The following is a 26111-nucleotide window of genomic DNA, read 5'->3' as shown; positions in this document are numbered from 1 at the left end:
GAACTTAAGCAGCACAGGTCAGTCATTACTGTTTTGTTACAAGATTCTCCTGATTTTGAAAGAAGAAATAAATGTAGTGTGTTTATTCCTCGTGTGCGATCGTTGCTGTTATTATCTTTTAAAGTTTTCAATTAAAAATTATGAAGAAAGACAGTGATAGGAGGGACAACTTCCAAGCCGACCTCAGTGAGAAAATTGTGAATTCATTTGTGAGCGTGAAGCCTCCATCACATCGTCTGGCTCTTAGCCGCAATGTCTTCTCGCACGCAGCTGCCACGTTCTCATTCCGGGTCAGGCTGATGTACAGGTCACCGCGCATCTTCCATCCACGCCAACGAGAATATAGCCACGCGCACACACACGGCTTTTAATTGTAATAAATTAAGGAAAGACCATTTAAAGTATTTGTTAGCCAGTCCGTCTCTCGCCTCCAGTGCACTTTGAATGGAGGTCAGTTTCGGTTCATCTCACTTCCTTGTGAAAATGAAAAAATGACTAAATACCGCCAAACAGGGATGTGGGATCCTTGTACTGTTTAATAAGCCTCTAGTTTTCGTGGAATCACTTTCTGACCCGATGCTGGTTGATGAGTGGTCGTGAGTCTGAAATTGTCGTCTGCTTTACTGACGTTGCTGAACCCACGCGCGCACGCGCTCACACACACACGCATATACGAACACAGACAAAGTATGCAGCTAATGTTGCTGTTCTTTATTTACACTACAACAGACTGTCTATTGGTTTTCATATTCCCTCTGTGAAATAGTAAACAAAATAAAGTTTGATATTTTTAGCTGTAAAGATTTATTGACTTGTGAGAACTTTCGAGGAAATAAGTCAGACTTCTGTCTGTCAATCTTTAGTCAAACTTTTGCTTTGTGCTTTTTCTTGTTGTTCTAATGTAGAAGGGTTTCATGGATTTCACTCTAGAATATATTTGTTATGAGAAAATCAAACAGTTAATAAACTTAAACTCCGTGAGTATAATAGTATAAGTGTTTACCACAATAAAAAAGACAATGAGGTTTATCTCTGGTCTCTATTAAATTAAGTTGAGACATCTTTGCTCTGTACTGTGTGTCTTTTGTATCTTGATCAGTCACTCTCTACAGATACAACCGATGGGAAGCTTGAAAATACGACAATTTTTCGAGTAATGAAAACAAAGAATGAACTCTATTGGCTGAGTGAGGATGACCATTTTACCTGAATTTATTTTTTTATCTTTCCAATGTGACAGCGTTTATGAGTATTTGCTCTGTTCCCAACCAAGGAAGGGCAGCATGATATTAAAAACACATTTATTCTGCTTCAGTAACAGAAAAAAGTCGGGAAAAGAGTCGTGTTGGAGAACATGTTTTCAGTCTATCACAAGTGAGGGTCGCATTTTGTGAAGGTCGTGAGACGATCGACATTTATCAGAAACCGAGAAAGTACGGGTCCTCTTTCTGGAAAACATATTGTTTTTTCGGGAAACAAACTTCGATAGAAACAATCGTTCATTTCTAGTCCTGCTCCTGCTCCACGCCTGTTTTCGAGTAACATCTATGACAGTTTGGTCACCGAAAACAGGCAGACGGGTACACGAAAAGGGTTTCATCGTGTAATTCCGTTCTCCTTAAAATGTTTGCTTCGTTTGATGCGATTCCCGATGAACCCGACGAAGATCTTTCGAGGGCGCGGCGATCGCGGATCACGTGACTGTTCCTGTTTCCCACGCGCCATTGCAGGCTAAGACCGAGCTTAGCAGAGCTTACAGGAGTGAGTTCGGCAATTTCCGGAAAAGAGTTTCTTGGGTTTGTATTGAGTTGTTAGCGATAGGCTAGACAATGAGGCACAAATCCTATATCTCCTTGTGACGAGCAAGATAGCTAGATCGCCATTTCTGGGAAACTGGGACCTGGACTTCCGGCCTCCCGAGCCTGGCGAGCCAGAGTGCTGCTCGTGTGACCAGTCCAGTCGTGTCGTTTTCTGGCTTCGGGTGAAGGGAAAAATACGGGATGGTATGAGACTTTGAGGAGACAAGCAAGCAATCCATGTGGTCCATGGTGTTTGTGTGTGTGGTCATTCCGGATATGACGCATTTCAGGTTGATTTTCAGGAGTTTTCGCAATACCTGGAAGCAGGTAGGAGCCGTGTGGCTTCTGTGACTAGAAGTTGAAATTATCAGTTAGATTGCGTCTGTCATTTTGACAAAAATTAGTTTTTGATAACTTGCTAGCAGAACAAATGGGAGAATGCAGCAACTGGTAGACGTGATAGTTGCATGTCATTGTTGATTGATTGAAGGTTGTATAAACCTCGCCCTGCGAGTAGTCCTACTTGTGTAACACCCGATGTATGAGCGGCGCATTGATACCCGGCATTCACGTCCTCGTAAAGCTGACAAACAGGTCAGCGTGTCACGATTGTCGCTTGTTTGGGACAAAGGTCAGAGTTCGTCGTGAGCGCGCGGTGTAACCACGAACTTGTATTCACGTCCGTGGTGTAGGTGTCCGCGTCGTTGTGCGAGAGGGCGCTGGTGCAATGCGGAAACATGATGAAACCCGGCGAGGGTTGGCACAGAACGTAGGTCAGGTCAGGTCAGGTCAGGACTCCGCGCGCTCACTTGACGTTAGCCTTGTATGTGCAAGGTCGGTGATTTGCATTTCCCGGACTGAGTGACCTGCTGCAGCTGTTTGGTGACATGAGAAAGCAGGTCACGGCAGCTTCATTTCCGTCTTTCCTGAGACAGCTAGCTGCATGGCTAGCGAAATAGCAGGCAGCTAACTGTGTCACCCTGTACTTCTCGTTTGTCGTTTAACTGGAGTTTAATTCTGTGCCGTTTACTGTTCTCCTACTCCTATCCTCTCAGGAAATGAGAACCAAGCATGTAGTATGGCATGACTGAAGTTGTCTGCTGCCAGGGCGGCTTGAGGTATGTGCAAACTGTGTGCACCACCTCCCGGGTATTGTGGCGATAATGGACAGACAAATCGGACCGTTAGTTAGCATGCGTGTGTGTGTGTAAGTGAGAGAGAATGTGACCCACATGCTTCAGGCCACAGCTTTGAGCGCAGCAATAATAAGACCAATAATATGACCAATAATCAGACAATGGTCGTGGTGATGAGAACAGATCATCTCTTGCTAATCCCAGTTTCTTTCCATCCCACCCGCGGATGCGAAACCGGCGCAGGATGTAAGGACAGCCTCTGCTCCAGCAGTTTTCGGAAACTTGGCTGGTTCCTGGACACTCCGTCAAACGCACCCCTCATTGAGACTAGTAATTTAAATCATCTTCCTGTTATGTCTGATTATCTGTATCCGAACATAAAGTGGGTCGGGTGGGTGTACCATTTTAGCAGTTGCGGGGAGGAGGAAAATCCAAAACTGAATTACTAATTGCTAAATATCCGAAGAAAAATGGGGAAATAATGAATAAGGATTAAAAGGTGGAAGAAAAATCCAAAGGGATAAAAATAATGAGTAGTTATCACCACCCTCGCTCACCCACACCGTCTAATGCCCACCAGACTGGGCCTCTCAATGCTCTTCTGAATCACCAGTCCTTCCCCAGCCCACAGCCCGTTAGAACAAGATAAATAACTAATCGTTGGAAGGAAGACTTTGGGTTTTACTGTTGTCCTTTCTCGCCCTCACGAACAGCTGATTGCGCAACAGCGACTGGAGAGTCAATAATTGTTTTTACTTTCACTGAAAACAACTTACACTCGCCTCTTGACTTCACATCCCCGACTCGTCTTTTCCCCCCTCGGTCGGATGGTAAACAACTTCGTGCGGTTTTGTTTTTTCTTTAATCCTACCCCCGCATTTTCTCAGAGTAGGGAGTGGGAAGGATGGACGAAGTGCATGCTGGGAGCCCTAGCGACCAATCACTGACGTCAGTGATTCAGAATCGCGATTGTGGGGCTGGTGATGTTGGGTGGTCAGCATCCTCCATGACTGCGCACAAAAACTTCCTTCTTTTAATCACAGTGTCTAGTAAATGGGGCAGACGTGGAATGCTTCGTCATCGTCCTGCGCTCGCAGCGAATTTTGCAAATCGTCGGGAAATATTTGGCCTGAAAGGAAAAGCTGCTGTCAACTAAAATGTCTTTATACATATCTAGATATATTCGATGTGCTGTCAAAGTGCCGAAGTTGTATGTGAAGGTCTAGGAAAACCAATTATTTTGGCGAAAATGTTCAGAATACTGAAACTTTAGCAGTGCTAAGTCCAGACGGGTTTGTCAATAGATTGATAATAGATGTTTATAACTGTGGTTGTTGAAGTACTGAAGATTGATCAGGTGATATGGTGGTGGGAATGGTCTCTACATATCTGGTTCACTGAGTTTACAGCTTGAGTTTACTGTTGTAACAGTTCTTCTCTGCTAGAACATCAATTGTTTGATCATAATCGCACAATCATATAAAATAATCGACAGAAAGCGATTGAAAATACAGTGATATGCTTAAAAAAAACAACAAACAGCGACAAACATTGCAATATTCACTGAGTTTCCAAGCCACCCGTTAGATCAGCCAAATTAAAATTTTAAGTTTCCGGTGACGCCACCCATTTTTTTTTTTTTTTTTGTTCTTTGTTCTCATCGACTTCTTTTCCGTTTTGTGGTTATTTTTATGATTTTTGTTTTACTATCCAATCAAAACATGGTTCGAGTAGTTGTTCCTGATTGAAAAGAAAGTAGCTGGGCTATCGTCCTGTCAACTAATACCTCCTGCCACCGTGTCGCGTGATTGCACCTGCACACCTGGAAGAGAATGGGATCACACGGAGTCCCGGTATAGGACCGACCGAAATTTGTCATGCGTCTTAGCAGGGGGTAGATAATCTGGAATTCAAAAATCCCTGGCATGTAACAAGGATGGGTATGGGGGGTTTAGATTGTTTGAAGCTTGAAACTTCGCGGATGTTACAAGAGGCAGAAAATATGAAAATCGGAAACAACCGGATGTATTTCTGTTAACTTTCTTAACAGTCCATTTTGCGCCACTGGAAAGGGGTTAGGGAACGGTGGTACCGATAGAAAACCCCATGACAGCTTCCCCTATTACTAACAATCGAACAACTGTTACATTCAGAAAAATGTGCATCTGTTCCGGGGTGAGATCGGAACCCAAGAATTTACGATCCTTGTTGAAGAGAAGACAAGCGAGCTTTTTCCCACTGCGTTATCGAGGGCGGAGAACCCATCACGTGATGCAGTCTTGAACTGTCCTACTCCGAGTTCCCTGTTAGGGAAACACTGGAGTCGGTGGGTTCGTTCTTCACCTGGCATGTTCCTCTGGAAATCACTGAAAACGATTCTAGAATCGCCAGCGATGCGGGAAGCAGGTAACGAGAGAGGTCGCCAGTAGGATGTGCAGACAACTCGTGAAAGATTAGTCGTCGCGAAACCCGCTGGCCCTACAGCTCCGTTATCATCCTGTTGTCTCCCTTGCTTCAAGCTATCAACGGAACAAGGGAAGTAACTCTATTCAAATCATCCTAACTGCCTTTTGCAGCTTTATCTCTCACTGTGGCCAACAAGTAAACACCAGGTTCACACGCACCCCGTAATCCATTTACCCCTCCCTCCACATGTCTGTACTTACTGCCATTTATCCCCCAAGCACCCATTCATTCATATCGAGGCACATAAAAAAAAAATGTAGACGGTTCTCTGTTTTTAAAACACTTTCATCTGAATCACATCTTTTAGTGGTATAAGGTGTTTTCAAATTGCGTGGTAGTAAGGGAAGAGTAAAGAAGGGTTTCTGCTGCAGACTTTGACAAAATGGGAGAGAAAAGTGTTATCGGACAACGATGCTCGTTTCTAATTTCTCCGACTCCTCTGCAGAAATCACAGGAACTATTTTAAGCGATCAGCTTCCTTCTTGTCTTAAATTGCGAATGAGGATGGTAAGAAAGATGTCTAAGCAGATGATAGTCGCGGAAAACTATCAATACAGCTTTTTTAGAATGGGGGTGGAGTGGGAAAGGGGAATTACTAATTTCTGTTTACACATCCAAATATCGAGAAGAAGAGAGTTTAATAAAGCAAAATTACATGCCGAAATCAAAAGATTATCGAAGCACTCACTACCAACATGTCACAAAAACACAGCAACAACAAGTAAACAGTCAGGGTGAGGCCGAGGCTACACCAGAGTGTTAAACTATTTGAAGAAAAGGAATTTTATTAGACAAGGGCAATTATATTTGGTCTACAACAAGTGGTCATACATGTCCAAACACATGCCAGAGACAAGCAGACAGAGAAGTTTTCCATATTTAACATGAACACAGCTACTCTCATACATGTTGCACCAGTGGAGTGTTTAGGAAGGATGAAAATGTCTCCATATACAGAATTAATGATCAGTCAAACTGTGGACAAACAAATATTTCTTGCTTCACTTTAGCACTGATGTTTTCTGGCAGTTAAAAAATACACTGACCACAAAAACCATTGTTTCTACAATTTCTTGCACAGGATTCCCTGCGAGACTGATTTGCATCTTCATGTTTTCATGGATCTTTGTTTTTATAAATTATTCAAGACAGTTAAAGGAAGAATGTTCGAATGATTATACTTTTTGCCTATTATGTGACTGAATGTACAAAAGAGTGTAAACATGATGCTTCAAATTCATTGGTACAAGTAGATTTCGGTAATTTTCTTTGCATCCTTTGCTTTTTGTGGTCACCGTTTAGTCTTTACTTGTCACCAATACTTGTCACTCACACCATTTCATTTCCTGTTGCCAAGTGACAGCTTCCCTCTCTCCAATGTAGGGTAATTTCTGTCTTATTTTGAAGTGTTTCTCATCGAGCTAACTTCCGCAATTTATCTCACTAATAAATGATGCATCGAACGGTAAGTGATTGGGTAATATTGCTTTGACTACTACAAGAAGCTGGCACTTCGCTGATCTTATTTATGTTTTCTTTCTTTGACCCATCGCCTGCGCAACTTCTTTCTGTTCTTTTTGTTCCTTGGTTAGTTATTTTGCTTTTAAGTGGAATCTGTTCATTGATCACGCATTTCATTACAAGAATTTGTCTCGGGCACTTGGTTGAAGCAAGGTACAGCACGGACATTACAAGTTCGTGAGTACAGTTTAAGTTTGTAATCCCATCCAGCAATGTCAAAGATGAAATAAATTAATGTTTTATAATTATAATTATAATATAATTATAATTATTGAAGTAAATAAATTATTCGAGCACCAACAATTTCTCGAAATATTTTCCTGTTTTACTCGGTGTATGATGCGACATCTGAACTAGACCGATGTACATTGATAACTTTACATATATAATTGGGAATTGAAAATCTTGTTAAAAGTTTTTACTTTGCAGATTCGTAGTTTTAAAATATCAGTGGTGTGTGTTATAGGTATGCATACATATAACTGAAAATTGGAAAGCCTTGTTAAAGGGACATAACCTCGTTGTTGTAGTGTTGGACGAGATGCACATAAAAGTATGGTTTCAGTTATTTTTCTTGTCTTGAACCAGTTTCATTATTAAGGAAACGTTATGCAATTTTTTTATTCATCGTTTTAAAAAATTGCAAAATTTGTCAAAAATGCCAATGTGTTTTCCATTAATCATGACAAAAATCACTTACTTGTTTATTGCTTGCAAGCGGATATATTGTTTATTTAATATTTAATAGTTGTTAAAATTAGTATAGAATAATTAATTAAGCTGATGACTCTTTGAAATTAAGAAGACAGTTTTAGTAAGGCAGAGATATTGCAGATACACCTATGTAAGAGGATGAGAGATGGATGGAGACATGAGCTTGTATTGTGGATGAAGATATAGAGATAGAGAAGGAATAACATTATCTGTGACAGTAACTGATGTGTTTGTTCCTTTTGTTCCAGTTTCTAATTATTTTCTCCTTTGCAGAGATACAATGATGTCTTAATTTTTAGAAAATGTGACCTGGCATGTGAAGGCCATTAAAATTCTAAGCACGGTTATTTCTTCATGGTCTTACACATCAGTTTCTGTCTGACAAGCTTGAGCTTAAACACTCAACCCACGAATATTTGTATCAGTTTTCTAATATTTCTAAAACGTGCTTTTAGATCATCTGCATCTCTGTCTCTTTTATAGTTGTATCATCTCGTCAAATATGAATCAGACATTGTAAGGCAAAAAGACTTTAGAAATGTTTCCATTCATTCATGTCATGGTGAGTGACAGGCTAAGAAGCTGGATTGAATTGACCTGTCAGGTGAAATATCGACAGTCTAATTATGTGAGGTATGAAGAGAGAAAATGTGTGCAGAATGTGTACAAATAGTCATCAGATTTTTCAAGACTACCCCGTACAAGTCTTATGACAAAGCAAGTAAAATAAAAAGCTGGATTTTAATAATACATACTGACATACAGAATCGTTTCCACTCAAAATACCTATAATGTTAAACCCATTTTGTTATTTCACTTGAATTTTTCTTTAAAATAAGCTTTATTCCTACGGCAAAGTAGTCCTTTTAGTGTTTGCAAGGTTTTGCTATCACTTTATTGTTTACGCCCTATGTCTTGTTTCCAGGTTCCGATTCCTGCCATGGAATTCGTTTAATTTAAAGAAGACTGGAAAACTAACTTTGTCCAGGATCTTCTGTAGCTCGTGAGTATGGGTTTCTCCTCTGGGTTTATACCTCTTTAAAAAGTTCAAGATTATTTTGTCAACTTCACATTTATACTTTTCTTCCAACAAGTCTTCCTTGCGGCTGGAAACCCAAAAGTATCTGAGGGAGGAACAGGTCAGTTAAAGTTTACAGCTGGTTAGAACCTTGGTCCGACTTACTCTTCTGGGACACTCGAACTTTCACCTTTGGTCTTTCCGAAATGTAAAACGATGCAACAGACTTCTTAGCACTTATTAACAAAACCTAATTGTTAACACTGATATTATTAGATGAGAAATGAATTTATCTGTCCTTCCCAGTGTTAGAATTAATGAATAATAAAAAGTTCAGTTAAAGTAAATGCACAATATAGTGGGTATACTGTAAAAGTAACCTTGTAGGCCAATGAAATAGTCGATATTACTGCGTTGTCGAATAATGAAAAATACTTTTAAAAAACAGTTTGTATCGCATATTTTGAAATATCAGTTAAGGGATATGACATTAGCCTGAGAAAATGAATGGATAAATGATAATTTATGGTACGAACTCCCAGAATGGTTTATTTGAATCTTATGTAGTTTCTTAAAAAAATTGTTAGTCTGATTATCTTTTAATTGACCTAGAATCTCAAGGTGGTAACAATAGTATTAATGTTAGGCTTCAAAATCTCTCTCTTTCTCTCTCTCTCTCCTTTATTTCTCTACTTCGATCTCTGGGATTCGTGTGTGTGCGTGTGTGAGTGTGTGCGTGCGTGCATGCGCGTTCGTGTGCGTACATATTACTATTTCTATCACCAACAAGCAGGCTGGTAACAATTAACACCCAAAGTCTTAATTAAATATTTAAATCAGTGGCAAAACGCTGCAGTCCTAGGCGCGGCCTTGAACCCGAGGCATTGTGACATACTCTTGACCTCACAAGCACATTCCGGCCACTCATAGACCCCCGTGTGGAAGAATAAACATTTGTCAAAACTTTGCAAAGTTTCACTTCCGGCCAAAGTTCACATCTTTTTACATATTACTTTTGTTCCTAAAGTATTGAGTGTTGTCATTGCGGTTATTTTGTGGCGACATCTTCTCGAGTGCTACTCGCCGATCATCAGGCTACAGCTTCCTTTCTTAGGAGGAGATGAATCCTCTGCCATAATTTCCCATTAGCTGTACGTGTTTTCATCAAAATGCAAGGTAGGTACACAAACACAAACAAATGGTATACAATGCTAGCAAGGGGAGGAGTGTAGGGGAGGGTCATTGTGTGATGAGGATGCAATTAACGGTTCAGAATAGCAGTGGAGGCTGCACAGGGTGAGGATGGATAAACAAGGCTGTGGTACTTTGTTTCTTCATCTGTTAAAGATAGATTAACAGATCATCTGGCAATTCTCTGATGATTTTCTGTTTCCAAAATTCTGCACCAATCGGTGATTAGAGGGAAGTAACAGGTTGGCAAAGATATTTCAGTGTTTTCGTCGATTCCTAAACAATACCCACAGTTCATGCAGTGAATCTTGTTGTTGTCTAGAGCCACAAATGCAAACTAAACCACAAGGGACGACCGGTATTGTAGTGGTTAGAACACTCGCTTGTCACCACTGCAGTGAGGAGGTTCTGGGTTCAAATCTCGTCTCGGGACACTCTCTGTATGTCACACCTGTTCGCAGGGCAGGTGTCAGGGTTTTCTCCGGGTACTCCGGTTTCCTCTCTCCTACCTCTCACCCAACAGTGCGAAATCGCCTGAAGGTGGAAGCACTTTGCCACTAAATAAACCAACGAACAACATTAAACCACTGACGCATCCATTGTGGGTCATTATTACCTTTCTTCAGCACCTTGGTTAATTCAGAAATGTTTAAAATTTGCTATTAAAGTATATCACTTAGAAGGGAATATTTAAGCCAAATTTAACAGTTCTTTTTGACTACATTTATAAAATTTTTATTTTTAAATATTGTGGGCTAAGAAGTAAGTAATAATGGTTGCCAAAATATTATCTCGAATGTAACAATCTCAGTAAATACTTATTAATTGCAACTAAGTACATTGTGCAATAACATCTAAAGACAAGCTACAGTTCCTTCTCTTTTGCTTTATATTTATTTACATAGCGCAAACAGTAGAAGACAGACCCCACATTTTGAGAAAAATGAATATAAAAGCGATACAGAAAAATATCTTACGGATTTCCAAGGTTACATTTCAATGTTCAGTTCCACTTCTTATGCTCAATTCAACTTTTCAATTATCAATTCAAATTCAGTGTTGTTAGACCTTCCGAAACAAATTGCGATTTCAGGCTTTTGCTGCGACAAATAGATAATTTAATATCAGATCGTGATTTTACAATATTTTTGTTTGAAAATGCAAAATTCTAAAAGTAAATGTTTGTAAATGATTTGTAACAAAATGCTCAATTAACAAACTTATGATCACAGGCATTTGTCTAAATGTTAATTAGTATTTTCCTGGTGTCGTAGCTGTTGGTGATAAATTCTTTTTTATCCACAGCTTATTGTTTGTTTCATATCAAAGTTCCTGTCAGTGTCCGTGTATTCAAAGCAGTCCCATCTATAACAGATAATATCATGCCCCCTTGGGGTCTAACTTTAACAATACTCACGTTGTTGTGTAGAATATTAATGTTTGAGGAAGAATATTTTGTTCCGGTGAACACGTGTGTGAGAGAGAGAGAGAGCGGGGTAGAAAGAGAATTCATGTTCCATTTTTATACAATGAATTATTCTGTGGGTGTTTGTAAGTTTGTAGAATTGGGGGGAGCAAAATAAGGCGTTAGAAGTGCTTTTTTTTAAGAGAATAGGTCCTTATAAATGGTGGCAGGTCCTTAGACAAAAAGAGAGGTGCTTACTAGTCCGTATTGAGTGTGTTTAGTCAAGGGGTAAAAGTGTTTACATTATTCTTCTCGCACTTCACTGCTCAGAAATTTGTCATAGTCCTGTCAAAACTTAAGGGACATTCCTTCTGTTTTAAAAAGCCAAACTTTTACCATCTTGAATAAAAGAATGGGTCCGACTCGTGGAGAGGGAGGTGAGGATACTAGACAGGCCAGATTGAGGTGATTAATGAAGCATGATTACTACTGTAATCAGCATCCTTACCTCCCTACCCCGGGTCAAAACATTCTTTCCTACCACAAGTATGGATGCGACATCTCCGTCCCTGAAAGAAGACCAACCTATGGCGAAAAATAAAATTATGAATGAATGAAAGAGGATGGGGAGGGAAAATGAACGAGGATCTGAAGTTGGTAAGAATATGAAGCAACTACATGAAGACAGTTTAAACAATCCTATTTACTTGTAGTTCAAGTTTTAAACCGATTGTGACTGTTAACTGTCATCATCCTGAACAAAAAATTTCATGAGATTGGGATTATAGAAGGCTTTAAAGTTCCTCATCAATCGCTTGCACCGAGGACTGATAGAGTTTGTTGCCATTCGAGTCAGTATTAGCATCCTCTCATTATTACATATAATTTTATTGATTTAGTTATTCTAAAACTTGTTCTTCCCTCCAGCAAATTATAAAATGTGGTTTCCTGATTGAGGTAGGATCTGCTTTCTTTCAAGACTTTTGTTACCAAAAATAATACTTAATATTTATATGGGTTTTTTACCCATTAGGAAGTTTTTAAAAAGTGCTGTTGTTCTTAAGAACTTGTGAATATTGATATTTTAAAAAATGAAATTGGCATGATTTGGTGGAGAGCTTTAATTTAAGCAGAATCTCACTTTTTTCTTTTGAGGGTTGCTTATTGAGATCCCATATTTCCGACTAAAGAATAAAGCAAGTTGTGCGCCTTATCATTTAAAACAAAACATGAAACATTTCAAATGCTGTCTCTCACACACACAAACACACAGAGAGAAGGGAGATAGGAGTGGAGAGCAAAAAACATTGCTCCTGAAGAAGACAGAAATATTAAAAAGAGGAAAAGTCGTTGTGTCTCAGACTGAAGCAGGTCATGTCAGGAAAAGATAGAACTTGAGGAATTAAGTGATAATGAGGACCTACTTACAAATGTGTTGTAGTACAGTTGGATAATGTTATGATGAAGGTGATCACAGCATTTTGACGGGTGAAAAAGAACCATGTAAGTACAATCATAGCAATTTTCTCAAAAATAAAGAAAACGCCCAAGGCAAAGACAGCTACCTAATAGGTAACTGCAATTATTCACTTATCAAAGATACTTCTATAGAGCTGAAACTAAACTGAGTTTGATTGCCCAAAGTATATTTATATATGTGTGTGTGTGTGTGCTTTAAATCTTAATATTTATTGTCACATTGTTTAGTTTCCTTCTTTTTTTCCCACTAATACTTATTCAAATTTTGGAAGCATCAGACATCATGAAAAATAAGCGGTAGGGTGTGTGGAGTTGACCTACTTCATTCCTAAATAACATGTTAGCTCCCACCCATGTATAGCGAATAACTTTAATTTGCCTGCGTGGAAAAAAAGTGATACGCAGCTATTTTAAACTATAAAAAAAAACTTGGGGAAAATTGTTTCATGCAAGATCATGCCTGGAAAAGTGGAACATGCAGTTTTCTGCATGGTTAAAAGAAAAAATTACTAATATTGCATATTGTAGGACAAAAGAGCCAAAAAAATTTCAAGTATCTTTGAATATTCTTTCTATTACTAAAGCTAGTTTAAAAGCACATGATGATGATGATGATGATGATGATGATGATGTCGATTTGTAATGCTCAGGTATCCATTCCAAAGAATGCTCATTGCACATGTGAAAACATAAGAATGTGGGAGAATAAGAAAGATTAGAGCTGAAACTTACTTTTAAGCCCTGATAAGAAATTGCTAATAAAATCATCTACCATGTTATATCTTCTTTTTTAGTCTGTAATAAATGAATTAAAAAATGAGTGACAGATGACCCGTAGTTCTATTTGCAGGTTATGAAAACATTCCGAATGGTCCTTAAAATAGGTTAAAAGGTCATTTGCACTTTGGTAAGACCTGTGTGAATATTTATAAAAGGTGTCGATATCGGAGCGAGATAGAATTTTTAACATACCAGTTCTCTCCTGCGGTTCGGAAAGAAGCCAATTTTGCAGTTTACTCTCCTCAGTTGACCCGGATGATGAACGGGCACTTGACTCCGCAGGGGACTAGCGAAAGTAAGAGAGAAAAAAATTAGAGGAGATGATTACTACCATGTGATAAGTATTGTCTCAAACATTTCACTCCGCGACAACCGCAAAGTCGAGGGACTATTTAACCTAGCGCTAGCAGAATGAATCTCGAGAAGCGATCGAGTTCTCCTAAACTTAGAGAAGTGTTGTGGTTTGGTCACGTGATGTGGCTATACTGCATGTCACGCGAAAAGTAGACAAAAGATGGGGAATGCAATGAAAGCTGGTTTGAAAACATCAAAGACTGAAATAATCTAATTCTGAGAAGAAGAAAAAAAAACAATAAGGAAAGCCATGTCAGCTCCCTTGACTCCAATGTCCCTCTTACACCCACCATCAAGTAGGTCAAGGGAGTGAAGTAAGCATCCGTTACAACAAATTAAGCAGGTTTGGGAATGCAAGGCATGCTTTTACATTGCTTTAATTTCTTTATTTTTCCCCGGGGGCAAAGACTAGCTATGTTCATGACTATAGCCCCCGTAGAAAGCACGTAATATGCCGGCCCACACCTCATACAGTCCATGCTATCACGTGGTCACCCACTTAAATCAACTGTCTCAGGTTTCGTCTTGTTCTTTGGCTGCGGTGGTTTTGCCCCGATGAGCCGCGGGACTGGCGGACTGTGAGGTCGCCACAGAACGCTGCACGAATAATTTATATACTCTTCAACGTCGTCACGTCGGCCGGAAAGAGCCAATCAGACGAGGTCTCCATTTCCGCTGTCCAATCAGCTGCGGTTTCCGGCACGTGCATCAATAAGCTGGTCATGGTGACTGAGCACATCGTGACAAGGTATCGACAAAAGTCGAAAATGACGTGATTCGATCTTTTCGCTAGAAAGTCCCTCAATCGACTCTTGTCTACGGGCTTTTTCTTTCTTTTCGTTTTTTTTTTTTTCGGTTCCGGAAAGTCGGCATGATAAGGGAGCGGGGCGAGGGATGAAGACAGGGCTGACATTTACTGGAGTGTTTACTAACTCACTCAGATGTTGCTGAGCTGTCAGCTGAGTGCATTCCTCTCGTTCCCCTAATCATGAGTTTGACAGCTCATAAAGTATGCTAACCCCTGTAGGAGGATGGAAAGACAGAGTGGAAGTAAAAGTAAAAGGCTCACTGCAGTAGTTTCTTTCCTTTTTGCATGGAGGTGAGACAGATTAAAATAAGTGCAATCGGGAGCGCTTATTTGTAATTTTAGTGTTGCTACTAGCAGAATGTTGTACATGAAAAGTGAAGTGTAAACGACTTCCTCTAATGAATCACCTCACAAACGCGAGTTTTCTCTTAACATATAAAGGGACGCAACTATCAGGCAGGATTTCGCCAGCTGGCGCCCCATGAACAGAGCAGGTCACGTGGTCACAGAGGACTTCGCACTAACGGCTGACCTTATGACACGTCGAGCAGCCGGACCCAGCACTGCGCGTGTGTTCGGGAAAGTTGGTGTCGCTGGAGGATGCGGCTCCAGATTACTTGCAAACAATAACAAAATAATAACAACGAAAAACTCTTGGTTGTATTTATAGACTGTGACATGGATGATGATGACACTTTTCACCATCTACTCATGCAGTCGGTCTGAAACAATTATTGTTCTCTCAGCAGACGGACACAGGATGTTCGAGTTTATTTGTTTTCTTCCCCTCTCCCCCGAATTTTTTTCCTTACTTCTTTTTAATTCCTCTTCCTCCTTTCAAATTCTTTCCTTCTACAAATGACTATTTCGTCCTGACACACTGTTTCTGCCTTCTGAAAATCTACTTACCTTTTCTCAACTCGCTTTGCATTCCTGCTTAACCCATTACTTATTCGATATATTATATATGTGTGTTTTTGTGTGAGTGTGTGTGTATGTGTGTGCGCGCGTGCATGCATACTTGTTTCTCTCTCAATCTCTCTCACAAACGCACACGCACGCACGGTCGTGTCCATCAGGATTTTTTTTTTTTTTTTGGGGGGGGGGGGGGTGCGGGGGTGAAATGAAGGATACCACAACATTGTAACAGAATTCAAAATTTTCTAAATACTTTCATTCGAAATAATTTTTTCTTCTCTTCTTTGAAATCCGGATATTTCCTCCTAAATTTACAATAATTTCGATTATCATAGTTTTTCTTGTTTAAATTTAGTAATACCAAGAAAATTTTATTTTATTAAGCAAAATACATCCTCATCTTGCTTTCTCGGGTGTTATCATGTTTATGCTGATATGCAGACAGAAGGCAGTAATTAGCCCAAGGGAAAAACAAGGGCTCGGAGGGGAGTTTGGTGGAACATCGTTCATACATTTCGCAGTTCGTTCCTGTTGGGTAAGAACACCACGAGACCTGTCATTTGTTGATTGAATGTTTCTGATGCGCTTTTGAGTCATTTTCTGTTCGCAAGACCATCCCCTTCTCGACATGAAAGCTCGCCACAGGGCGGAAGTGTGCGGGCGATGGCGGAAGATAAATCTTGGTTTAGCTGTGGGGAAGTAATCAGGCGCACTGGGCCGTAACTTCAATGTCCTTTCGCAAGCTTCAATTATAATTACTCAGAAACCTGAATTAAAGTTACTGAGATCATTATTTGTTAACCTCTTAACGAACCTATTTTGTATTGAAACATAATGCCTATATTTATAATGTGATTGTAGTTTGTTTTGTTCTTGTTGATATTGTTTCAAATTAATATAGTTTAAAATGTTTATATGCTTTAATTCAGCCAAGAGTTCCTTTCCTTTATAGCGTTTTTACATTTAATTTTTTTCAATATACTTCACGGTTGTTGTTTTTGTTTGTTTGGTGGTTTTTTTTTTTTTGTTTTTTGTTGTTTTTTTTTTTGTTTCTTGTTTGCGGTGCAGCCATTGACTCGTAAATCTCTTATAACGAGAAGCCATGTGATTGCTATCTTGAAGAGGTTTTGATTGAATAAGTGTTTGTATTATTCTTTCAGTTTTCTTTCATTTTTGTTTACCACAAGAAAGTTTTTACATTTTTTTTTTTGTTATTATATTAGCAACATTCTGTAAATCCCCTACAATTATTTACTAACGATAATAATATCTGTGACATAAATCTGTCGCTTCGTGTTTTCTGTACCTCCCAAGCTTCCTTCAGTTCATTTCATGACAATCAGCTTCAAAGAAATTTGTAGTAACCGAGTCTTTCAGACAAGTATCTCTTTTTTCCCGATCTTCGCATTTCCTACAGTCAAGGGAGGTAAAAGCTTAGACGCAGAGTTTTTTGCCCGCTCTAGTTATCCTTCTTGAAAAGCAGTGTGTGTGTGTGTCCCCTACTTTCGGTTTCGTGCTACTCCTGACTGTATCCTTTCGCATGATTGGTTGTTCTTGCACAAAAGATGTAAGAAGATCAATTTTATATTCTACTCCTGTTTTCTCTGTAAACCCTTTCAGTTTGCTGTTCCTGGGTTCGTCTGCGCTTTTTTCCACGTTTTTTTTCTGAGCTCCTGCTGTTAACGTCCCTTTGTCACATTGTCACTCCTCTTTGGTCACACTATGACATGTGCAAGACACGCAATGAACCCAAGATCCTGTCACTGACCAGAAGTTCCATGCATGTGTGAACTTCAGGTGTCTGATGGCGTCACGGTCACGTGGCTAATTGAAAGTTGCTGTTGTGGTTGTCGTCATTTCTACATTTTATCCTCCCCCAATCCACCACCTTTAACCCTCATTTAATATCTGATTCAATTTTATCGGGGAAGGAATTTGTCTAAATGATTGTTGCTCGGCTTAATTTTTTCTTCGTGGTTCCTACTGCAGTGAGCCTTTCACTTTTACTTCCACTCTGTCTTTCCCTCCTCCTACGGCTTAGCATACTCTTAAGAATAAGTACATTCCGCTTTAACTTCTTCCTCTTCTTATTATTCACATCATCATTTTTAGGTGTTGTGGGTTTAATTTAGATGCTAGGTGCAATGGATCCATCAAAAGAGTCAAAATATAATAATTCTTTCCATTTTAGTAGATACAGTTTTCTTATTGTGAGTGGGTGAGTGTGGTTTGGCGTTAGTCATCCTTCGCATCATCACTTCATCTTCCTTCTTATTTTATACTGCATCGCTTACAAGGTATCTAGACTTCCCACCACAGGCTTTAAAAAAAAAAGAAAGAGAGAGAGACCTCTATAGTAAGTGGAGAATGTTGAAGTCAGTTTTTAATTTTAGTCGTTGAAGAAGAGAGATTTTACGAGACAGTCAGTTTTTTCTCCCTCGTTACCTTGCCCTTTGCAACCCTCTACAGCCAGTCACCATTTTTCTAATAGTTTGGTCGACTGTGAAAAGTCCTTGCGCCTATTCGGATAGCGAACTAGTATCCTTCAGGTTCTAAGGCCTAGTAACTATTCGCCTGTCATGTGTCTGTCTCTAAGTGCACGCTTTACAGTCCTTCGCTACATCCGAGGTATCCGGATTCTGCCGACCTATCTACGGTCCAGGTATTCAAAATCCGCGAGTCCTTGACTTTCCTACAACTTTAGCCTCAAGCACAAAAGCTCCGGAGATGACGCAGACGGCGATGACAGTTGGTGTGGATGCCCGTCAGCGCCATACCTATACTTTGTCAGCGCACACCAGTAATCAGGGAGTGAGTGGGATTGTTAGTAGGTGCGGGAGGCCAGCAAAATCGGGAAAGGAGAGAGACTTGGAAAAGAAAATAAGCAAATAAAAACAAGAATTAAGACTAACAATGAGAATGACAGGCAGAGATGAAAAAAGTAAATAAGCAAAGACATAAAGCGGGATGATAATAACAATAATAATAATAAGAGAAATTAGAGTGCGGCGCCCTTGCCAAAGCTACAATATCTGTGCCTTATTTAAAAATAAAAAAAACCGGGAGAGGGGGCCTTTTTCGCATAAACAAAGAAAATAAAAACCAAATGTAAAGTAAGACAGAAGTCTATTGTTAACAAAAGGGAGAAGAATTAACGAAAGACACTGGAGGAAGGATCAGGAAATGGGGGCTGGAGAGGGAACAAAGATAGGAGATAACGGTGGAAGTTAGAGAAGAGGAAGAACGGAAGGTTTCGAATGGAAAAGAGGGACGTGGGGAAAGAAGGGAGAAAAGAAACATCCCAATAAGGAGTTCGGAGTTAATCTTTTCGAAAAAAATTGCTGACTAGGGACAAGTCATACATGCATATTTATTTATTTCTTTATTTACTTCTTTATTTATTTCTTTAAAATGAAGTGGAAAAAGATGCGAGTAGGACTAGCGATAGGTGTCGGTAAATTTCGTGTAGATATGTGTGCGCGTGAGTGAGTTAAATAAAATAAAAAACAAAATATGACAGAAACAATCAAGCAAACAACCAACCAACCAACCGCACAAACAAACGCAAAAACAAGCAAACAAACAAACAAACAAACAAACAAACAAGCAAACAAACAAGAAAGATCAGTAAAACAAAGAATGAACAAAAGCAAAAGAAAGCAAGACAAGACAATAAAATAAATAAATAAAGAGGAATGTGGAAATTAATAAGGGGAAATGAAGGAAGAAACACCTCGTGTTCTATGTCCGTGTTAAAAACCACATTTTTACAAATGTCACCCATGTTGTAGCAAGCCTATTTACTTCTCTGACGTCCACCGGAGAATCCCGAAAACTGACAACTCGACCACAAGATACGTCTGACACTTTGAGGGGTTTTGCCTATTTGTATTTCCTTATACATCAAATGCCACTTCATCTAAGCTAAAGTTTTTGCTGCTAAAGATAGCCCACGTGACTAACCACAAAACGGCGGATAGTATAAAAAGTCAGTTTATTCTTCAGTTACCACAATCAGTTTTTGCCTTTCATTCGAATTTTGTATGTGAAGTCAGAGAGAATCATGCATATGATTATGGGAGGTAAAGCTGTAATCTTTGCTTTAATATTTATTTTGCTTCTTGGTAAAGTCAGTTTTGGGTTATGCAGAGCAATTCATCGTTTGTACTTGTCTCATGTTCATCTCATTTTTTTGTCTTATTTTTGTAGTCTCTCTCTCTCAATTTCTCGTGAGATAAAAAGAGAGTAGAGACTTCTGGGAAAAAAGAGATCTTTCTCTTTTTTCATGCTTTTATGTGAATATGTGAGAATGCAAGCTAGATATAAAAAAAAGAGAGAAGACTTTTCAGTTGTCCTTCCACTAGTGCTACAACACTCAGATGTGCAGTCAGACATAACGCCTCTGTAGACAACTTTTCTCCGCTTCTTAACATCTTATGTATGCGATTGATTTTTTTTTTTCATTTAGGTAACGTTTCTGAAAGGAATAATGTATGTTTGTTTTTGTTTGTTTCTTATTTTGTTTGTACCTTGTTTTGCCTTATTTTGTTTGTACTCGATTTTTCGTCTTGATAATATTTGTTTCACTCAGTGCACCATTTTATATGTGGGTAATCGTGACTACCTGTTAATTTGACTGTACTTTGTTCCTTTAGCTATTAATGGTAGGAGATTGTTATTCATTATCGATGCTATCTCCTTCATGGCTTTTTTTTATTTTTTTTTTGCCCCTGTTTCTTTCATCTTGCTGTCCTAAAGGCACCAGATCTCACATCATCAAATTTTCATTATATTTAAACAGGTTTTCTTGTTCGGTCACTGCTCACACTGGTGATTATTGGGATTGCTTGTCTGCCTGCGACTGATGCCAACCGAGAACGAGAGAAGCGGAGCCCGCAGGGAAACCTCGTGTGTCCGGACAGAAACCCGAGTGACTATGGTCTGCCATACAGTCAGATCGCTACTGCTCTGAGAGAAGTGCACAATGCCATGCAGATCCTCAATAAAGTAAGCTTCCTTTGTCTATCTTCAATAATCTTTGTTGATACTACTTCATCGTCACATGTTTATACCAAACTTTCTTTTGTAAACACAAATAGAGCGATTTATGATGGAAAGATTTTTAATGTCTCGGACAGAGGGACGGTAAAAGACAGACAGACAAAAGTTAATGGGAGGACTTGGGTCCCAGAAATGACAGATGTAAAGAAGGATGAGAATTAATGCATTCATTTCTTTTTTTCCAGCTCAACGTCAGTAACAACAGTTTGCCAGTCGAAATAGATGAGTCACTGGTAAGTAAAAGTTTCCTCAATCGGAAACAACGAGTGTGGTGGGAGGGAGAAGAAAAAAGACATTGTGAGCATGCGCTGTGTATGTGTGGGTGGGGGTGTGGAAGTGTGACGGAAAGAGAGAGAAAATCATCTCTTTAAGTTTTCCTTGTAGACAGTTTTTGTTTGGTTGGTTGGCTGGCTAGCTGGCTAGTTGATTGAGTAGTGAGTGACAGAAACTCAAGTATTTAAAAAAATTAATCATATGAATAATCTATTTATTCTTCACTTTTGAAGACTTTCATACATATGGCAACGATATGTAAAATGAAAAGCTGTCCACCTCTCCACCATTTGTGATAAAGTCTTGACTCTGTCTGACAGGTATTCCTTTTGTATGAGGAGTTTAATGTGAGCAGCGTGGAGTTCATGCAGCAGCTGCAGCTGTACCAGATGGTGATGAAGGAAGTCAGCAAGAAATCAGACAGACGGCTAAAAAAATCGTTGGGAGCACTGGTAAACAAGGTCCGGGACGTCCAGAATAACCTCACGTGTCTCTGTCACGTGGCTTCCGGTAGGTCTGGTGAATGCCAGCAGCCAGACAATATGACTCGAGTTCTGGGTAGCGTGCAATTTCCGAATAGGGATCACTCCATGGAAGCGGGTGCATGTGTGCTGGTAATGATGAACCGAACCCTCACCAGCGTCGAGAACAGCTTGCATCTGATTCGTTCCCGAAGGGGAAGCAACCAGGGACAAAAGGGACGTCAGCAGAAACGGATCAAAGGAAAGGGCGAGGAAGTACAAGTCATGACCACCCCAGATGACTACACAGCTTCTCGGGTACTGAAGAAACCAAAGAAAGCTGGAGATGGTGTGGCCATGCTAGACCTGATCAAACCCAAGAAGGGTAACAAGAAGGGAGATAACTCCCGAAAAGAAAAAGGTGGAGGGAAGGGCGAGAAGAAACAGCCAAAGAACAAGAAGAAGCAGCCGAAGGATAAGAAGGGAGGCAACAAAAAGTCAAAACAACAACAATAGCAAGCCATTCAGACAGAACCAGTCTTAGCTCATTGTCTACAGACACTCGCTCTTTCTGCTTTGTTTTTGAACAAATGTAGTTTTCTTGTTGAGACAGCGACGGGGTGAGTTCGTTTTACCCTTTGTCTCCACATCTCAGAATCCCGACATTTTGGCACATATCTTTCTACTGACAATCCGTTTGGCAGATGTGTGAGTTGTTCCTTGTTCTAGTGTTTCTCCATGACCACTGCCAGTTCAGCACTGTGATATTAGTTAGCCATATTTCAGTATTATGATCAATATGATGGCGTCCATGTCAGTATGTGTGCTTGTTGCTGACGACCAGATATGATATGCGTTAAGAAAACCTATTTGTGTTCAAGAATCTATAAGGCATATTCATTTATTGCTTCATTCATTCGTTCCCTGACTGCTACCAGTCAATGGGGAGATGATACTAGCCTAACATTCGGGTACCTGGAAGGACAGTCTCCCACAAAGTGTCTTGCCGTGCCATGAGGCTGAACCAGACCAGCTTACGCCACTTGACCGTTGCAAGTAAGGGTTCCTGGAGGTCTGTGAGTATGGGCGATCATGCTTTGTACAAGATCATTGGTTTTATTTTACCTGTAGGAGATCCAGAGCAGCCTCCTCACGCACCTGTTCTCGAATACCTGGATTCTCCTCATCGCATAGCTATAAGACTCAAGGTAAATTCAGTATTTTATGAATTCATCATATGATGGTGTCCATGCGTAACACATTTTTAGTTACGTGTAAGTTCAGATTTATACTTTATACATGTTGTCTAGTCAGTCATTTACAATTGAAATACAATGCAAATCATAGCTGTGAATTTTAATAACCGTACACTTTTTTTAATGCAATCGCATTCTTATCTGGTATAAAGTAACAAGGGCTACTCTTTTTTAAGTTTCAAACTATTTATTTTCTACACTGGTACATGATGTCTTCTATGTCGACATCACATTCATATCGCCAGTTTTACGTGCCAAATGCAATTGTCCATTGAAGTCTCTCATCCAACACCTTTAAACTAAATATACCGTCAAATGCATTTGTATTGTGTTCTATTTACACAGTTTTACTGTCTACACTCGATGACATTTTGATATTTGTGTAAATTATTTTTTTACTTCAATGGTCATGAGTGGCCCCGGTGAAGTGTAACTTTTTTCTATGTGATAAGCATGACGGCCACACACGCCATTACTTTTTTTCAAATCCGGTATCATGTGATATTCATGGCAGGGTAAACTGCTCCGTATGTGCAATGCACAGATTGATAATAAAGTGAAGTTGACGATGACCAGAGTTTGCTTGGACTTTTTTTTTCTTTTTTTGCGAGTCGTAGTTAAGACGATGCCTACTGCAGATGGAAAGACGGAAAAACCGTCGACACTTTTTTCTTTATTCTCACTCTTCATTTCGTGCCGACGTAACGGATAGTCGGTCTAGAATCTAGATAAATGGATAGACTCATGGATGGATGAATAGAATCATAGGAAGAGTCAACTGGCTTCCATCGCAGTTTATTATATTTTTAAGTGTGACAAGTTTTCGGTCAGCAATGTAGAAAACCAAAGAAGCAAATCCTCTCCTAGTGAGCCTTTGGAATATTTTTAAAACAAACCTCTCCCTCTCTCTCTCTCCACCCACACATTACGTAAAACTGATTTGTTATCGACGTTAACAGCATATTATGATTTGGCAATGCTAACATAAAGAACAGTGAGTCATTTGCGAATCGACATTTGTCGGGGAATGAGGTATAAAGATGAGTTTGGCGGCTGACCCCTAGTTGCAAAGAGTCGATGAAAAATAATAAACTTGTCCTTATCCTTGTTTAGCCCCAAAAGCTATTTTTCCATTATTTACCGACAATCCACGCCTACGCCCAGGCTTTAAAGTAAAAGGAGGGGAGATTTGAGGTCTCGAGACGCGGGGGACTGTGCTTCCCTTACCGGTCTAGTCACGAGCCACACGCCAACCGAGGAGCCCTGCGCACGCGCCAGCATCTCGCGTGACATTGATGTCACACTTCACGCACGCTTGACGAGACGAAAGATGCTGATTGGCCAACTGGCGGATCATCCTTTAACCGGTTTCGAGACTAACCAATCAGAGTGCGGTGTCGTCAGCCGTGAAACCTCGTGGTGATGAGAAAGAGGAGGAAGCCTTGTTGCTTGAGACTGGGGTTGTCGGCGATCGTTGTGAATGATGAGTGTATTGCGGTAATACAAGAGTGAGGTAATAGATAAGTATTGTGTCTTTGATTGCTGACGTCCTGCCATGTGCGGGTTAGTTGTAATCCCTCATCAGAGCTGGCAATGTCCACAATGACACGGTGATCAAGAATGGACAGTCCCCATGCATGTCAGTGAATAATTGACACAATCGCGCTTTTTTTTTTTTTTTTTTTTTTTGACCGGACTACGTGAAGACAAAAATTACTTATAAACGAGTTTTCTTTCTCTCTCTGAGGGCGGTTCAGTGGCGCAACGGTCATATGCAGTGAAGGTTGGCTGTCCTGGGTTCAACTTTCGTCTTGACCAGGCTGTTCTTTCTTTGCATGTTGGATCTGTTTATAGGGCTGGCTGGCTTGCCTGTGATGAAGCCTTAGCTGCTGGCTCGGCGTAAAACACAAATCCCCATCCCCACCCCGACACTATAGCACTTTCACACTCACATAATCATCAGTGTATCGTTAACGACAAGCTGAAACCGATTGAAAGAATTTCAAACCAACCAATGTCTTCACACACAAAAACACAACAACAACAACAACAACAACAACAACAACAACAACAACAACAACAACAAAATTCTAATGTTCCTATGACACTAAAACTCCGACATTTCAATTTTGTTTGATTCGCAACTCACTTTCCTCCCAACCTCTTAAACTATTCCTAACCTCAACCCCATCACAACATTATATGGCTAATCCAACCTCAATGGCCCACCCAAAACCTGACCCCTAAGCGAAAAAAACAAACTTATTTACCGTAAATAATATTAGTGCTACTGCGCTTTCACGGTCCATGCTCCACTGAGGGTGATTAGGAACGAGAAGTGCGCTACACACCTATATGAAGGTCGTGTCGCTTAATTTAATTCAAACGGATTTGCTTCCACCTAAAGGGATAAAAGAATAGAAAAGGGATTTAAATCTATGGTTCGAGTGGCATGTGATGGTGCTGAAATATGGAGATCCGTTCAGCAATGGTGATCTCAATCAGACCAAACCACTACAATAATAACATTAAAGCTAATTTATAACGGTTTCAAAGGTTAGCTCAAAGCGCTTGACAAAATATAAACACACAGGGAGAATATTCAACATGCAAACGCTACGTCTATAGAATACATAAGGTATCTGGATGAGATTTATAGAGATGAAAGATATTTGCTCCCAGCCTGCTCACTACATTTGAACTAACCAAGCGACTACAGTTCCATTCAGGTAAAATTGGCTGGCTGGCTGGCTGGCTGGTTTAGTAGGAAAGTACAGTGATTTCGCACTTTGAAGATGGGGGGTATGAAGCCCTTTGAACAGGTGTCACATAGTCCCAACCTGCAGTGGTGACAAGCGATCCAGTGTTGTAATCAGCTCACGACAGACGCAACGCGGTAAAGCGAAAGTTGATTGACAGACCGCCAGGTCACGCTGACCCTGTGTGTCGGGCAAACACAAGGCGCCTCACGGTGACAGTCCTTGTTATCTGAGGCAACCATCTGAGACTCACTGACTCACGAGCCTGAGCAGTGGACCAATGAAAACCGCGGTTTCGGATTGTCTAATTATTGACTAAAGTCTGCACCAATCAGAAATGAGTTTCCCCTCTGACTTGGCGCTGCGCTCAATGTAGGTCACTGGGAGATCTCCCTACACTAATATAGTGGAAACATACAGACTTGAGCAATAGTCTAGTTATATCACGTGAAAATGATTTGTTGCAAATTATTTACATGACAACAATAGTGTCTTGCTAAACCAATCAAGTTAGAATTAATTGGTTGTGAAAAGCAGACGGGATCCACCTACAGCCATATGTCTATTCACTGCTCTTAATTTTGTTATGATTGGTGGATGGATAAATAGATGTATATGGGATGTGGAATGACACAGATAAACTTTTCTAAATAACCCAAAAGACACAAGAATAGCTTTTTCCTTCTGCGTCCTTTGCTGTGAAACTTAGTTG

At 40.0% G+C, this 26111-nt stretch overlaps 1 protein-coding gene and 1 long non-coding RNA gene across 3 annotated transcripts; one reads left to right on the top strand and one right to left on the bottom strand.

Annotated features, from left to right (window-relative positions):
• Positions 1-9181: 9181 nt before the first annotated feature.
• LOC112564951 lies at positions 9182-23209 on the top strand. 2 transcript variants are annotated; one of them, XM_025240123.1, is made up of 4 exons: positions 9182-9830; positions 20391-20596; positions 20836-20883; positions 21244-23209. In XM_025240123.1, exons 1-4 carry the CDS (start codon positions 9824-9826, stop codon positions 21898-21900), a joined length of 918 nt encoding a protein of 305 aa, XP_025095908.1. In that variant the 5' UTR covers positions 9182-9823; the 3' UTR covers positions 21901-23209. The 2 variants fall into 2 exon arrangements, with proteins under 2 accessions (XP_025095908.1, XP_025095907.1); XM_025240122.1 differs by lacking the exon at positions 9182-9830 and adding an exon at positions 15798-19671.
• Positions 9839-13761, bottom strand: LOC112564952. Its single transcript, XR_003099298.1, has 4 exons — positions 13702-13761; positions 11759-11835; positions 10823-10945; positions 9839-10402 (listed from the first exon to the last, which is right to left on the bottom strand). It is a non-coding gene; the product is annotated as an uncharacterized LOC112564952 (long non-coding RNA).
• Positions 23210-26111: the final 2902 nt, after the last annotated feature.

This window comes from Pomacea canaliculata, linkage group LG5 (genome assembly GCF_003073045.1).
Source record: "Pomacea canaliculata isolate SZHN2017 linkage group LG5, ASM307304v1, whole genome shotgun sequence".
Lineage (NCBI taxonomy): Eukaryota > Metazoa > Mollusca > Gastropoda > Architaenioglossa > Ampullariidae > Pomacea > Pomacea canaliculata.
This window is presented reverse-complemented; position numbering and strand designations above follow the sequence as displayed.